Genomic DNA, 15,506 nt, shown 5'->3' on the forward strand with positions numbered 1-15,506 from the left:
TTATGATACATTACAGATTTTTCAGACTTTGTTAAATTTTCCAAAAAACACTAATAAATGGACATTTTTTTACGTTTTCCACTAAAACTACAATCGTGGAACATGTTTCATGTGGAAGCACTTACATTTTTCTACGATATAATGCAAAAGTAGAGCTATACTAATTGCATTAAAATTTTATATTGTATCTCAAGCTTTTTAACCTCTCTCCTGAAAAGTTGCATTTTAGACTTACAATCAGGGGGGTGACATTAACTCTGAAAAATGCGACCACTTTTAGTGTAAATTTTTTCCCGTTTTCGTACACATTTCGCGAGATATCTCCGAAACTACGTAGGTTGCCAATTTGGGGTTTTCGGTTGCCCATTCATATTAAATTGGCTTTTATTTTATATTTGTATTTTTTGGTAATTCATTCCACAATGACAGAAAACACCGAATGAACTCTAAAGTTTTTTCGGCACGCTAGAAACACCTGGGAAACATAGGAAACGTCATGCTCCAGCTTACAATAGTCTTTTTGGAACCGACGTTTTAGAGATTTACGAAGCGAACATTTCGTCCTTAGACGAAAATACCATTGAATCATTCCTTATGACTAATCGTATCGAGACATTTTATTTTTATTACAGTTGTGTGAGCTTATTACCTGGAATAGTTTATGAAACACCTTTATATTTCCTGCCCAATAATGCCCACCTTGTCTGTGATAAATCAGTACCTGAATATTAGAATAAGAAACCTTTAGCAATCTCTCCCTGTCTTATCCCTGACTGTGATATAAAGTACCTGTAAGGAAGAATAGGGTTATGATCCGGTTTGAGTCGATTTTCCCTATTCTCCTTTTCTTCTTTGAGGAACTTTGATCTTGATGAATTTAAACACAAATTACTTTTTAATACCTATTTAATTTCACTTCGATAGCGGCAAAGATTATTGATATAAAAACGGATTACTTTAGAGCTAAGAAAAAGAGACGCGTGATGCTTTAGAGCAAAAATTCAAGAGAGCGAAAATCGCTGAGTTGCCAGATTGGCAAGAAGGAAAAAATCCCAGAAGGGGAAATATCCCAAAGTGGCCAAAACTCGCCTAAAGTCCTGAATTCAAATTTGAGAGGCGGTTGGGCATTGTTGACATTCTCCCACATCAGTGTTATCATTTTTCTGCTTTGGTATTGGAAGAAACTGCTGATCGTATATCACCCAGGAACGCCTGTCCCGTAGTGGATACTTCTTCTGTGCTCCTGAAGTTTTTTGGGCAGAGAAGGTGCATTTTATTACGTTTTATCTCATATGCAAATGTTTTTTTTTTCCTGACTTTCAGTTGTGTTGTATCGGACGGGATTAGCACTCACAACTAAAGTAGAGTAAAACCAGTGGTTCATCCGCCCAATAGCCAACGCGTTTACCTATTACACCACTCAGATCCCATGAATCATTTCCTGCGGTTGAATCCGGTTTTTCAAGGTCAAAGGTTACAAAGAGAGAGAGAGAGAGAGAGAGAGAGAGAGAGAGAGAGAGAGAGAGACAGACAGAGAGAGACAGACAGACAGAGAGAGACAGACAGACAGAGAGAGACAGACAGACAGACAGACAGACAGAGAGAGACAGACAGACAGACAGACAGACAGAGAGAGAGACAGACCGACAGACAGACAGACAGAGAGAGAGACAGACAGACAGACAGAGAGACAGACAGACAGAGAGAGAGAGAGAGACAGACAGACAGACAGACAGAGACAAAGAGAGAGAGACAGAGAGATAGAGAGAGAGAGACAGAGAGAGAGAGAGACAGACAGAGAGAGAGAGAAAAGAGAGAGAGAGAGAGAGAGAGAAGAGAGAGAGAGACAGACAGACAGACAGACAGAGAAGAGAGAGAGAGACAGACAGACAGACAGAGAGAGAAGAGAGAGAGAGACAGACAGACAGACAGAGAGAGAGAGAGAGAGAAGAGAGAGAGGCAGACAGAGAGAGAGAGAGAGAGCGTAACAACCGAAGAGGATAATATTTGAACTCGTTGGAAAGGTATTAGAATTTCCGATAAAAATGAAACGGTTCCAATCCGTTATGAATCGGCACTAAACCGGTTCATAATCGGTAACGATTTTTTTTAATCCGAAACCGAAATTCAATTATATTACTCCTAAGGTTTTTGGGAAATGTTTTGTTTTGAGTGATTTATAGATCGGTTCTAATAGGTTGTGAACCGGTAATGAACCGGTTATAAACCGATAAGTAATTCCGAAAATCAATTTTATTACTCCTTAAAACTATTTTGGAGGATCTTTTAAGTGATTTATTAATCGGTTTAAATCGATTGAGAACCGGTAAAAGGTAAATGATGCGAAAGGACCTTTCGCATTTTTTTAGTTTAGATTTTTATTTTCATTTCAATGTTCCTACTTTTTCTGATTTATTGAAAAAAGTGTAAAGAGTTTTTAAAAAATCTAAATATAACAGTTGAACTTTTTCTTAAGTGTCTGCCTTTCCAAGTCTTTCGCTAAATTAAATCATGGGACCTGAAGAAGGGCCTTTTCATCAAAATCCCAAAGTTCAAAATTAAATTTTCAATTCTTTGAAAAATATTTCCTGTTTACTTTTTTAACCGATTTCGTGCTCTGCTTCTTCACTTTTCAAACGCATTTTAAACATTCTTTTCTTTTTGTTTTTTGAAAAAAAAATCATCTCAAGAGTCTGCGTGAAGGAATTTGCTTTGCTAATGGGTTGCAAAAAGGGAAAAGAGCTTTTGCTTTACAAAAAAAATAAATAAATAAATAAACTGCCAGAAATGCGGAAGAAGTATGAAAAAAAAACAAAAACAAAATTAAATAAACGGAAGAAACTTACCAGCAAATAATTGTCGCTTCCTGGGCACCGGTTCTGGCAGGGAATCCCTCATCTCAGACGACTCACTGGATGTCCGGGAGTGATTGACATCCGTGGAGCTCTCTTTGCCATTGACGTGGTGATTTCCGTTGAAGATATGCATCGACATTGGCCTTATTCGTGCATTGCTGGCTTCAACAATTGCCGGTGTGTCGTGACTGCGCAAATCTGTTACAGAACTGTACCTCTCCGCCACGGGGGATCCATTTCTGTGCACCTCAGCACTCGTGATCAGCTGATGGTTCTCCTCCAGGGACAGATTTGGCGATGACACATGGAAATTCTTTTTGACCGGGAGTGGCTTCTTGAAAACTTCTGCTCCTCCGCCTTGACCCGTTATTGTGGAATTCCTATTGATATCCACCGTCGCCCTGTCCTGATGTTCAGGAATGGAATTCTGACTTGGTGGTCTTGGTGCTGCTCGTTTCTTCCTTGCCGGTGCCACTGGTGCCTGATGACTTCGACTTCCGGAAGACTCGACTGAATTGAGGGAATTTGTGGAGCTGTATGGTGAGGTGGTTTTGGGAAAATGACGAGAATTTCGACTAACTTCGGACGATGACAGAGATTCCCGATTACCCGGAACTCTCATCTTGCCCAAATCTTCCAAATTGAAATTATTTCCATTGTGCAGACGCTCTGTCTTTGGCACCAGACGAATCTCATTGAGTCCCACTTCCCCAATTGTCAGGTCATTCCTGAACACCTGTGAATTGTCCAGGGGATGCCTAAATTCATATTTATCCCTATCCAATTGCTTATTGATACACGTGAGCTCCATCAGTTGCGCCAGGCGCGTCTTGGCACCCACCCTGGCCACATACAATTGATCCCGCGGCAGACACACCGTGATCCGGAATGTCTGCTCAAACGGGGCGTTACTCATTGCGGCCAGTGGCACGATCTTATTGTGTTGACTAGACGTGTCCAAGTTAGACATTGATCGGCTGAATGTCGATGGATGTTTTGACTGTGAGGATGATTCTGCAATGAAGAACAGTTACAAGATCTTCTATTAGAGCAAAATACAATCTCAATTGAACATCTTGTCTGACCACCGGATTCTCTCTCTTTTATCAAATAAGCTCCCGTACATTTTTTGCCCACCTCTCTCTCTCTCTTCTCCTCTCCTGCTTCATTCCCGCGAGGAAAAACAAAAAAAATCCAGGTGGAAATATTTACTCAAACTCTATTGCACACTTCTTAACTCACAATTACATAATCCACTTAGTATTTCCCTTTCTCTATTTATTTTTCTGTTTTTTTTTTGTTTTAGTTTAACCAAAATATTCCTATTACCAATTGCGTGAAAACTGTCCCAAAATGTCTCAAGAAACAAAATGTTTATAAAATAAATTTTTTTGGTTGATAAAAACTCTTTGAAAAATATTATAATCCCTCTGTCTCTGCAAAACTGTCCCAGAATTTTAAAAGACTTTTCGCTCAATTTTTATGGCTCCGGCACACCTTTTAGATCAGGAAAATTTCATGGAATCGAAATTCAAAACCTTCTCTTTCGCACATGGTTTGCATATGACTATCTCATTCTTTCGCTACCAAATTCGATTGAACTAAATTGAATATGGAGTGATGTTTAAGAGAAGAAGAAGAGTGCGGGAGAGAATGAAATAGATATACTAAGCATATGAGAAAGGAATCCGAATTTCGACTTCATGAAATTTTTCTGATCTAAAAGGTGTGCCGGAAGCATTAAGAACTAAAAAAAACAGTAATAATAAAAATTGTAAAAATATAAATGAGAAACTTGGTATTAAAAATTTTCAAATTTTTATTGAGTGCAAATTAAATCCTGTGAGTTATGGCTCAGACACACAGTTATGGCTCAGATCACAAAAATTTCATGAAATCAAAATTGATATTCCTGTCTTTCTCACAATCTTTGCATATTTCTATCTCATTCTTTCACAATCTTAATTCAATTGAGCAAAATTCAATTTGTTGTGATGTTTAAAAGAAGAAGAGAAGAGTACGAGAGAGGGAAAGAGTGAGATAGACAAGACATATGTAAAACATGAGAGAAAAAAGAGATTGCAATTTCGACTTCGTAAAATTCTCCTGATCTAAAAGGTGTGCCAGAGCCATTAAAAATGAAATTTTATCAGTACCTCTACCACGCATTTTAGATTTTAGATTGGAAAAATTTCATGAAATCAAAATTAACATCCCTTCCTAACTTCACTTTTTCGCAATCTTCTTCCTCTTCTTTTTAAGATCACAACAAATTCAATTTAGTTCAATTCAATTTGAATGTCAAAAGAGTGGAATACTAATAATAGTTTGATTTTATGAAATTAAAGAATTAGTAACTATCCTATAAATTTTGTTGATAAGTCTTTGAGCTTTATATCTTTATGTTGACCTTTATAGCTCCGGCAAACCTTTTAGATCAGGACAATTTCATGAAATCAAAATTCATTCATTCATTTTCAACCGCTTATCCCTATTGGGGCCGCGGGCCCATAACACCCAAATTAGCAGCCCACGCTTGTCGATCCTCCGCCACTTCAGGAAGGTGTTCGGGTTCGATCCCGAGGCGCTCCCACGAAATCAAAATTGACTTTCAAAATCGTTTAAGCTAAATTGAATTTATCACGATATTTAAATGAAAAACAAGATAGCGAAAGAATGAAATATACATAATGCTAAGCGTGTGAGAAAGAAAGAAATTCGAATTTTGGCTTCATGAAATTTTTGTGACCTAAAAGAAGTGCCGGAGCCATTATAAGCTATTTTATTCTTACTGATAAAGTTCGTCTTAAAATTTAAGTACTTTTTCAAATATTAAGACTAATCGCAAGAACCTTGTAAATTATTACTTTTATTATTTATCTTTAAATCCGAACTGTGAGACTATTTTTATTTTTGATAATACACAGTACGGTACGCATTTTAGATCAGAAAAATTTTATTAAACCAAAATTTCAGCTTCTTATTTCTTAAATTCAAATCTACTGCATATTCCTACTCAACGTTTTCACAATGAAATCTAAATTAAATTTAGCTTGATTAACTAAGTTCAAAACTAACAAAATCTAAATTCAACTTAGATTTGATTGCGCAAGATTGGTACTGAAATATGCAAAACCTTCGATAAAGGAATGAAAATTTTCCTGATATAAAACATAGGGCAAAGGCATTAAGATTCCTTATAACTTTAGCACATCTTCTCTTTCTTTCTCGAAAGATTTGCATCAATCTATCTCACATCTCACTCTTTCGGTCTTAAAATCGGTCTCAACTAAATTTAATCAGGTGTGATGTTTAAAAGAAGAAGAAGAAGAAGAGTGCGAAAGAAAAGGATAGCCATAAGTCACGCTTTTAAGAAAGGAATGTGAATTTCGACTTTATAAAATTTTCCTGATCTCCAAATTTTCCTGTTTAGTTATGTTTTAGTTTTTATTTGAAATTTCTTTATAGGAAGATTTCAACAAGCTTTCTATTTAATATTCACGATAAATCCATTTTCCTATAGTTTTTTAATTATCTCAAAATATTTGAAAATACGAAAACACTTCCACAAGAAATTTCTAATAAGTGTAAAATATTTCCAAATGGGCTTATCTTTGATGAAAATTCCGGTAAAGAAAAAAATGTTCTTTTATGTGTTTTAAACTAAAAAAAAAATAATTTAAATTCTATTTTTTCGGATTTCGTAAGCTGAAAGCTTGTTAAAGCCATCATGAAGATTTTTTCTTGAAGAAATTGGAAGAAAATTGATCAAAAATAGAATGGAAAATACTCTTTTTTTAAGAGTATCAAAAACTTTTTGAAAGTTTCTTTGATAAATACAATTCTAACCCTATTTTGATTATTTTGAAGTCTGATATGGAAAGCTCTAGCTTGCAAGACGACATTGTAGCGTAATTTGAGAAAATGTGATCAAAAATTTCCGCAAAGTTCTTTTAAAAACCTAATTTGAACATTTAAAAAAAATTGCATACCGTTTTTAATATCTTTCAACGTTTTAAATCTGTTATCGATTTTTAATCCAAATAAATTATTTTGAGCTTTTTGGAAAGCTAATACGATTAAACAGATAATTCAAAACAGCAAAAGCGTCTTGGATAAAAATATCCTTAATGTGAGCTAAATCTTAACGACCTTGAATATTTTTGGTTTTACACTTTCATTATTTCAATTTTTTAAATATTATAGGAGCCCTTTCAACATTGCCTCTTTGCTACCCCCTATATCCGCCACTTATACCACCTAAGTCACAAGTTCAAGCATTGTGCAATGCTTACATCGTATTTTCAAATTTCGTTTTAGAACTTGCTTCCGGTTCATTGGGTTTGTTGTTATTTTACAAACATATGTTTGTAAATGTTCGTAAATACTCAAAAAAATTGTGTAAAATTTTGTGATTTGTTTGTATGGTTTTGTAATGCCCAACGCATAATAATCTTTGTTTTGTAAACATGTTTTTGACATTTCAATGAGAGTGAATGAAACAGAGATCTAGTCATCTCTGTCTCTCTGGTAGGGAATGTTGAAAATATGTTTACAAACAAAAGTTATTGTGCTTTGGGCATAATACATTTCAGAATCAACTGCAATTTAGCTCTCAATGATATGTAAATCAATCCCCTGAAAACGTTCTATAAGGAGATAATTGTTATTCTAAATGGGACACTTTTATCGCTACAACCTGTACTATTCAGCAGAGTTGATAAAAATTACTTTAAATGACGACATTGCATGTGACGGAAATTTACATCAAATATTCAATATTTATGGTGGTATTTATGTCATTGTCAATGGTAATTGGGTAAATTTCTCATCAACAGAAATTATTTTTCTCTCGCAAAAAAAAGTTGTTAGAACACGCAGGAATGACTAATTTTCACACACAATTTCCCCCTTTGATTTTTTGAAAGAAAAAAAAAGGCTCAACATACACTTTTAAACACAATTTGTGCATTATCTTTCTTATCAATTCCCCAACTCAAACAAAATCACGATTTCCACCAAGAAATGTGGAATCTTCAGAAGTATTTATCTGGTTAAGTGCGTAATAGCCAACAGGGTGATGTTATTTTTCCCCTTCATTTCCCAAAATCGTGATTCAAAAATATTCAGGCAAAAAGAAATCGATGGAAAATTGATTGCATTCTTATACTTTTGCATCATCATTGCAAAATTGCAATTGTACTCGGACAGTCAATTAATGAATAGCATCGTGAGTAATGGAATGGGTAAGAATTTGCAATAAATGCCAAATTGCAGGTGCTTTAAGAATAAAATATTTTTGCTTGCAAATTGATTAACAAAAAAAATGCTTACCATCTTTATTTTTCTTCCCAAGTAATCGATTGAGAGTGGATAATCCATTTTTAACGCCCCCATTCATCATTATTTTCTCTCTGAAAAGAAATTCAAAAAAAAAAGAAACACGAGTCACTAACATTGTATCATAAATACTAACAAACGGGAAATTGAGAATGTTTCTCATTTTCTCTTTGATTAATCCCCAATTTCCTCAGACCATCTCTCCCTGGAGAACTTCTCTGACTTTTTGAGTCATCAGAAATGCTGCGGTAGCGATAAAAGGAAAAAGAGAAAAGTCATTTATTTTCTTCTCACTCAACTGATGGCATTTAAGCAAGTGGCGTAATTACAATTATTACTCACGTGGCATGACTTGTTCTATTGTTGGGGTATATAAATATTAGGAATTCTACCGAAGAATCTCCACAACACATCAGGTGAATCTATTTATCAAACGAAGAGGGAGAGTGGGAAAGTCTATATATATTTATAGAATTGTGTCGATTCCAAAGAAATTCTCGCTCTTGAAACAATTGCAGTGGAAATAAACACACATAGCAATGTGCTAAAATTTACATTATATTACGCTCTTATGCTCATAACTTTGCTAAATAAAAATACTTTGAATTTTTTGAATTTAGTAAAAACAAATGCATCTTAAAACTTAATTGCTCAAGAAGGTGCCAATTTTTTCTATTATATTTCTCGAGGGATTATTCAAAAATTTGAGGTTATGTACTACCTAACCTCTACAAATAAAAATATTCATAAAAGAATTTCCATGTCCAATTTACCGTGAAATATTCTCAATACTTCAAAGAATCTGTAATTTCTTTACTGAATTTTACTTAAATGGCACAAGAAAATTTCAAACAGGAAGAATTGTTATGTTTTTGAGGTTAGAAGTTTATCTATTTGACATCTAAAACCTTTTGAAAAGCTTCATTAACCATCATTGTGATTATTAATTATAAAATTATTATAACAAGAGATATTAGAGATCCGCTACAAAATATTGTATTGAATTTTTGAGGTTATGTTTATTATAACCTAAAAATTTCCAATGATATGGAAATGATAGGGCAAGAGGAGCCTTTCTGTCAATTATAAAAAGATAGATGAAATACTTTATAAAATAATCAGGCAGAAAAAGCATTTGTTTTTTTTCTTCATTGTTCTTTGCATAAACGATTTTGCAATTTTATTGCAAAATCGTTCATTGGGAAAAGTAAAAAAATAAAAGAATATAATAAATAGTATAATAAAATACGTAATTAAAATATTAAAAAATGCGTGAATCTATCTTGAGCCACATTCGTTCATTCTTTTCATAAGATAGTTTGCATTACCAAATTATGCTGAACATAACCTTAAAATTTTGAACGGAACAAACTCCAAAAGTTTTGAAAAAACGTATGCGATTATTTCACAAGTTTTATCCATTTTGTAGGCAAGAGCGTCTTGATTCTGGTTATTTTATCAATCTCAAGATATTTCAATCTATTGGAGAAACTGAGCAAAAGATTAATTAAAAGATGATTTTAGAGGTTATGTCGGACAATTTATTATACAAATTTACTCTTGAAATTGAATAGATCTATAATCTGGGATTTTGATAGAAAAACATTTTAATAGCTTAGAAAAATTAAAATATATGAAAGAATTCAGTTGTTATCCTGTTTCTTATTTGATCAAAAGGTTATGTTTCATATTGAGGTTATGGTTCAAAAACCTAAAAAAGGTCAAAGAATATTCAAGAGGGCAAAAAAATGTATGATGTTCCATGTAAATATAACTTATTTGTGTAAATATAACTTACTATTACTTTATTCATTTATATGTGCAAAATGCACATATAAATGTCACGGAGAGGCTACAAAACGACATAACCTTATTTCTTATTTGAGCAAAAGGTTATGTTAGAAAAACCGTAGAAAATCAAATCATATTCAAGAGAGGAAAATATTCTAAGATGTTACATCCAAATGCATCTTATCTCAACATACACATTTGAAGAATACAGGAAGGCTTCTAAGCGACATAACCTTAAAGTCCAGTAAGCCCTTATTCTAGGGGGTAAATAAGTATGGTCAGCGAGTAAACCCTGAGTGGCAGATCGGCAGATCAGTCTCCAAGATCGTTATGATCGCGCTGGTAAGTCTATAAAGTAACATTGATCTCATGATCGGTCTCCAATAGCGCTTTGATCATACGATTAGTCTCCAAGATCGCTTTGATCATGGGATCAGTAAATAAGTATGGCCAGCGAGTAAACCATGAGTGGAAGATCGACAGATCGCGCCGATCACTTTCCAAGATCGTAATGGTCGCGCTGGTAAGTCTATAAATTAACATTGATCTCATGATCGGTCTCCAAAAACGCTTTGATCATGGGATCAGTCTCCAGGATCGCGCTGCTTGGCACCGACAGTAAACAGTGAGTGGCAGATCTATTTACGCTGGGTAAATAAGTATGGCCAGCGAATGAACTGTGAGTGACAGATTCGCCGATCGCGCCGATCAGTCTCCAAGATCACGGTGAACGCGCGAATAAGTTTACAAAATCTCACTGATTGCGCGATAAGTCTCCAAAAACGCTCTGATCGCGCGATCAGCTTCCAAAATTGCGTTGATCGGCAGCCAAAGTGAACCATGAGTGGCAAACTTATTTACCACCTGCCTTAACCTTATAAACTTAACCTCTGACTCCTTTAAACTCCGGTCATTGTATGTTTTAAATTCACTTCTCTTGAGATTATTTAAAAATATCTTTCTTCCGGAAGATACTACACAGAACCCACCAAGTTCTTAGATTCACTTCAGAAAGTAAAGTTTATGCTTGATCACAAAATCCAATGAAGGGTTAACTTTTACCACTATTGAACCTCAATGCAGATATTCGAGCAAAAATGTTAAAAGGCATACAAAAGAATATAAAAAAAACACTAATAAAACAGGAGTAATTAAAATTGATTGCTATGAAATAACTAAGACGATATGCATTTAATTTCTGCATTGCAAATACCTTCCAATCAGTTATAAAGTTTGTAACATTTTTCACAGTTGTTTCAAGTACTCACATTTTATTTCTTTCAACTGTTTTTTTTATCTATCTCTCGGACGAAGAGCGGCAGAAGAAAATGAGGCGGAAAATGTGACATATAAAAATTAAATGGAGGAAAATTATTGCCTATTGACCATGAAATTCAAACTTATACACATCACAACACAATCTCACGCAAATAATAAAAAAAGAAGTATAAACACAATCTCATAATTATTTTCTGCTCAGCAATCAAATGCCAAATTTTCTGTTGTCCAGGCGACACAAAACTCTTTTAATTGCCAAGACACCTCTTTTCAGTACACACAAAAATAGGTGAATGTGGGGTGAACAACAACTAAAAGTCTCAATATCTAAGGAATGTCTCTCTCTATACTCTATACATAAGTTATCGCGCAAAAAATACTCTTTTATTTGCTATATCTGCGCGAAGATTATTGGGGAATTCATTTAATATTATAAAAGGTGTTTGTGATAAGATTGTGTGTATTGTTTTTGTATCAAGTCCCCATTTTTTATGCCATATCAGAAACTCTTGTGCTTTGGAATGAGTGATAAAATATGGAGGAGACATAGGGTGGAGGTATGGCATGGGATCACATTTTGCATTTGGTTAGGATTTTGCTTAATTAAAATTCCCCACTTATGGCCACTTGAGCCTGACCCGTCTTGACCAAGAATTCAATGAAGGAACAACTCCTTGAACCAAAAACACTACGACACGAACACCTGGCAGAAGCTGGATTTCAAGAAGTCGGAAATAAAGTTAACCACACGAACTATAAGATAGAAGAACGGTGGTAGATCGAGAATTAAATCTTTCAAATCAGAAACGTAATCATATTTCCGAAAACCCGCTTCAAGACATCTGTACAAGGGTTGCGAAAATCAGAACTCTCCTAGCCAGGCACACGAACACCTAGAAGAATATCAATGGAACCAAGATCTCTGCAAGGTATCAAGGTCTGCCCTTTCGAAGAAGTCAGGAAATAAAGTTCATCACATGAACTACACAGATAGGAAGACAGTGGTAGGCCGAGAAAAGAGCATACCAAAGCAGAAATGTTATTAGGACTTCATAAATCAGAGAACAATGATGTTAATGAGGTATCAAAGTCCACCACGTCAAAAAAGTCGGAAACGAAGTCTATCACACGAACTACAAGATAGGAGAAAAGTGGCAGATCAAGAATGGAATCTTTCAAAGCAGAAACGTGATCATATATTTCTGAAGACCGAAGATATAACGCGAATATGATTTGAAAGCCAGTTTCAAGGTACCTTGTTCTTCGGAATCTGTACAAATGAGTTGCGAAAATTGTAAGTCCCTCCAGGCACACGAAGACCTAGAAGAATATCAAGGAAACACGATCTCTGCAAGGTATCAAGGCCTACCCGTTCGAAGAAGCCAGGAAATAAAGTTCATCATATGAACTACAAAGGTAGGAGGACAGTGGTAGGCCGAGAAAAGAGCATGCCAAAGCAGAAAACTGTTTAGGACTCCCTAAAACAGGCAGAAGCAGACACGAAGACCTGGTAGGGGATCAGGGAACCATGAGGTCTATGAGGTAATAAGGCTTACCACTTCAAAGAAATCGAAAATAAAGTCAACCACAAGAAGTACAAGATAAAAGAACAGTGGTAGATCGAGAATGGAAGCTGTCAAAGCAGAAATGTCATCATATAATCTTTCCGGAGTCCGAAGACATAACGCAAACATAAATTGAAGGTCAGTTTAAACGACCCTTTTCCTTAACATCTGCACAAAAGAGTTGCGAAAATTAAGATTCCCTGAATCAAAAACACGGAGATACGAAAACTAGAAGGTGATCAACAAACCAAGAGCTAGAAATCTGCAATGTAACAGAGCCTACCAGTTCAAGGATACTGGGAAACAAAGTTCATCACACGAACTACAACATAGGAAAACAGTGGTAGATTGAGAATAGATGAGAAGAAGATAAAATCACTGAGGAAGCCTGGTTTCCCTAGAAACGAAAATCGTATGATCCGATCAAGTTAGTATCTGATTGAAAACAATTCCCGAAGAGATAACGGGATCACCTCACCCGAGTGGTAGGATTCCAGCTGCTCGAATGAATAACTAAAGTCCACGACTAGCTTCAAACTTGAATCTCATGCCAGTTTCGCAATATGACTGAGGTCAAATCAGAAACCTTTTCAGATCTAAATTGAAACCTTGTCCTTTGAATTCTGGTGAAAGTACGTCGCTTTAAGAAATTTGTCTTCATCGACAAACCACGAACAAAGTACTTAAACCGATCTTTTCAGACTGTGACTTAATAGCTAAGTCTCTAGTCTAAAGCCCTTATAAGGCTTCTTATTGAGTACCAGACCATTCTTCAAGCATTCTTCAAGGCCAAATAGAAATCCTATTAAGGTCACCATTAATTCCAGACTCAAATATCAATAAGAACAAGCTGGATCACAACAAAAAGATCTGAAATTTAGTTACAATGCAAGTGGTAGCCAAAACATTTAAGCACTTAAAGCCCTGAGGGGCTCTGTGAATCTGAATGGCGATGGAGGGAGTAGTTCGATACATAGCCAGTTCTCTTTAACTTCTATGTTCACTACCAAGTGGACTAGATGCCGGGTAGACTCCGATAAACCCAGGTCAATGATAGAAGATTGGGTAACCAACCCCAATGGGAAGTCACGAACCTGAGGCTAACGAACAAGGGATCTGGTCCGTTTAGAGAGGGTTAGACACTTCCTATAAAAGCATGATTATTACGAAAACTCGTCAGGACGGATCTTTAGGGGAAAGTACACTCCCTCCGAAAGTTCATGGCTTCGAATAATGTGAATTTTCTTTTAGTTTTCCTACGAGACATACACATTTCTATTAAATATTAATTGGCTTATCATCAATTGTTGATAATTCCGTGATAATTTAGTGTAAATCTCTTACGAAAAACAAATGAAATTCACATTATTCGAAGGCATAAACGTTCGAAGGGAGAGTACTTTTCCCTACGGCAACGACGTAAAGTACGTCTCTGAAGGTACGTGCTAAGTACCTTCAGGAGTGCTAAAGGGAGCTAGCAGAGGAACGTTGCAGCCAAGGAAGTTGCAGTAAGGTCAGAGAATTATGACAGGATACCACCAGACCTAACAACTATCTAGGCTCCTAGGTAAGATGAGCCCAAGTGACCGGAAACCTCTGAAATTCCCATTAAGTTCATTATTCAAACTTTTTCTTTTTCAAATTAAAAGGCTTCTGAGAGGCAGTCATAAATATAATACAGACCATAACCTATGCCACCAGTCTATGGAACATTTGAACAATCATCTTCGATTGTAATTACAATCGTTCGTTTTAATTTCATATTTCTGTACGATGCTTACAAATGAAAATCACTCAAATTCTCTATCGAAAGCATGTCGTGTCAAGGAGATTGGTTTCATTTTCACTGAATCTTGATGTTTTTTTTTTGTTTGTTGCTCAAATCAACTAGAAAAAAATCCACGTGTCAGGTGACTTAGCCCTGAAGACGTCACCTGTGACTCTGTGTAATATCATAATCCTCCGTGAAATTTCATTAACTCTTTTCGATTACTGAATGGCATAAGAATACAAATGAGATTCCTAATAATACTCTTTCTTCTTCGTCATTAGAAAGAGAGAGTTTATTTTCTTTAAATAAAAAAAATATATTGCTAGTTTATGAAATATATTTCTATTTTCATGTTATAACACGGAAAACTTCAATTTTTCACCGCAACAATTGCCAAAGGAATCTTCTCTCTGTTCCAAATTCCATCGATATGTCAGAGTGATGGTTTCCTCATCGTATTCATGTTTCACATAGTTTTCAAATGCACAATTGCAGGCATTCTTTGACCAGCTGGAGAGATTAATGGATTGGTATTTTCACTCTTGGGACACCAGCAATATTTCCAATTGACTCAATTTTTTCCCCTTTTTTTAACTTCTTTTTACCTTCACAACAATGTATATGTAATAACTTTTTAAGAATAATTCATCAATCAATCCAATGAAGCGGAACCTCGACATTAATTTTTCACTTGTAGAGGCGCCCCCATTGAAAGAGAGCAATAATATCAAACAGAGACACTAATCACAAATCACCTCTTTGTGATTTTTGGATGAGAGTATCTTCACACTACTGGGTCAGGAAGGTTCAATCACCTTTTCTTCAAATGCGATTTTGCGATTTTAATAAGTACCTTAATACGGGTGAATAAAGTTCTTAAATTAAGATAGAAGTAATTTAGGTTAG

The 15,506-nt window shown here is 35.3% G+C and overlaps 1 protein-coding gene across 4 annotated transcripts in view; it reads right to left on the reverse strand.

The window, feature by feature from the left end:
- Positions 1-15,506, reverse strand: part of LOC129810100 (titin) — a 79,692-nt gene that overhangs the window by 6,256 nt on the left and 57,930 nt on the right. For 2 of the 4 annotated variants that reach the window (XM_055860369.1, XM_055860367.1), the window contains exons 2-3: positions 8,190-8,269; positions 2,847-3,869 (exon numbers count right to left, since the gene is read on the reverse strand). In XM_055860369.1, coding sequence (XP_055716344.1) covers positions 2,847-3,869; positions 8,190-8,259 — 1,093 coding nt within the window. In that variant the 5' untranslated portion in view covers positions 8,260-8,269. Of the gene's footprint in view, positions 1-2,846; positions 3,870-8,189; positions 8,270-11,254; positions 11,562-15,506 lie in introns of those variants that run through there. The other 2 variants (XM_055860370.1, XM_055860368.1) reach the window with 2 other exon arrangements.

Source organism: Phlebotomus papatasi, chromosome 1 (assembly GCF_024763615.1).
Source record: "Phlebotomus papatasi isolate M1 chromosome 1, Ppap_2.1, whole genome shotgun sequence".
NCBI lineage: Eukaryota > Metazoa > Arthropoda > Insecta > Diptera > Psychodidae > Phlebotomus > Phlebotomus papatasi.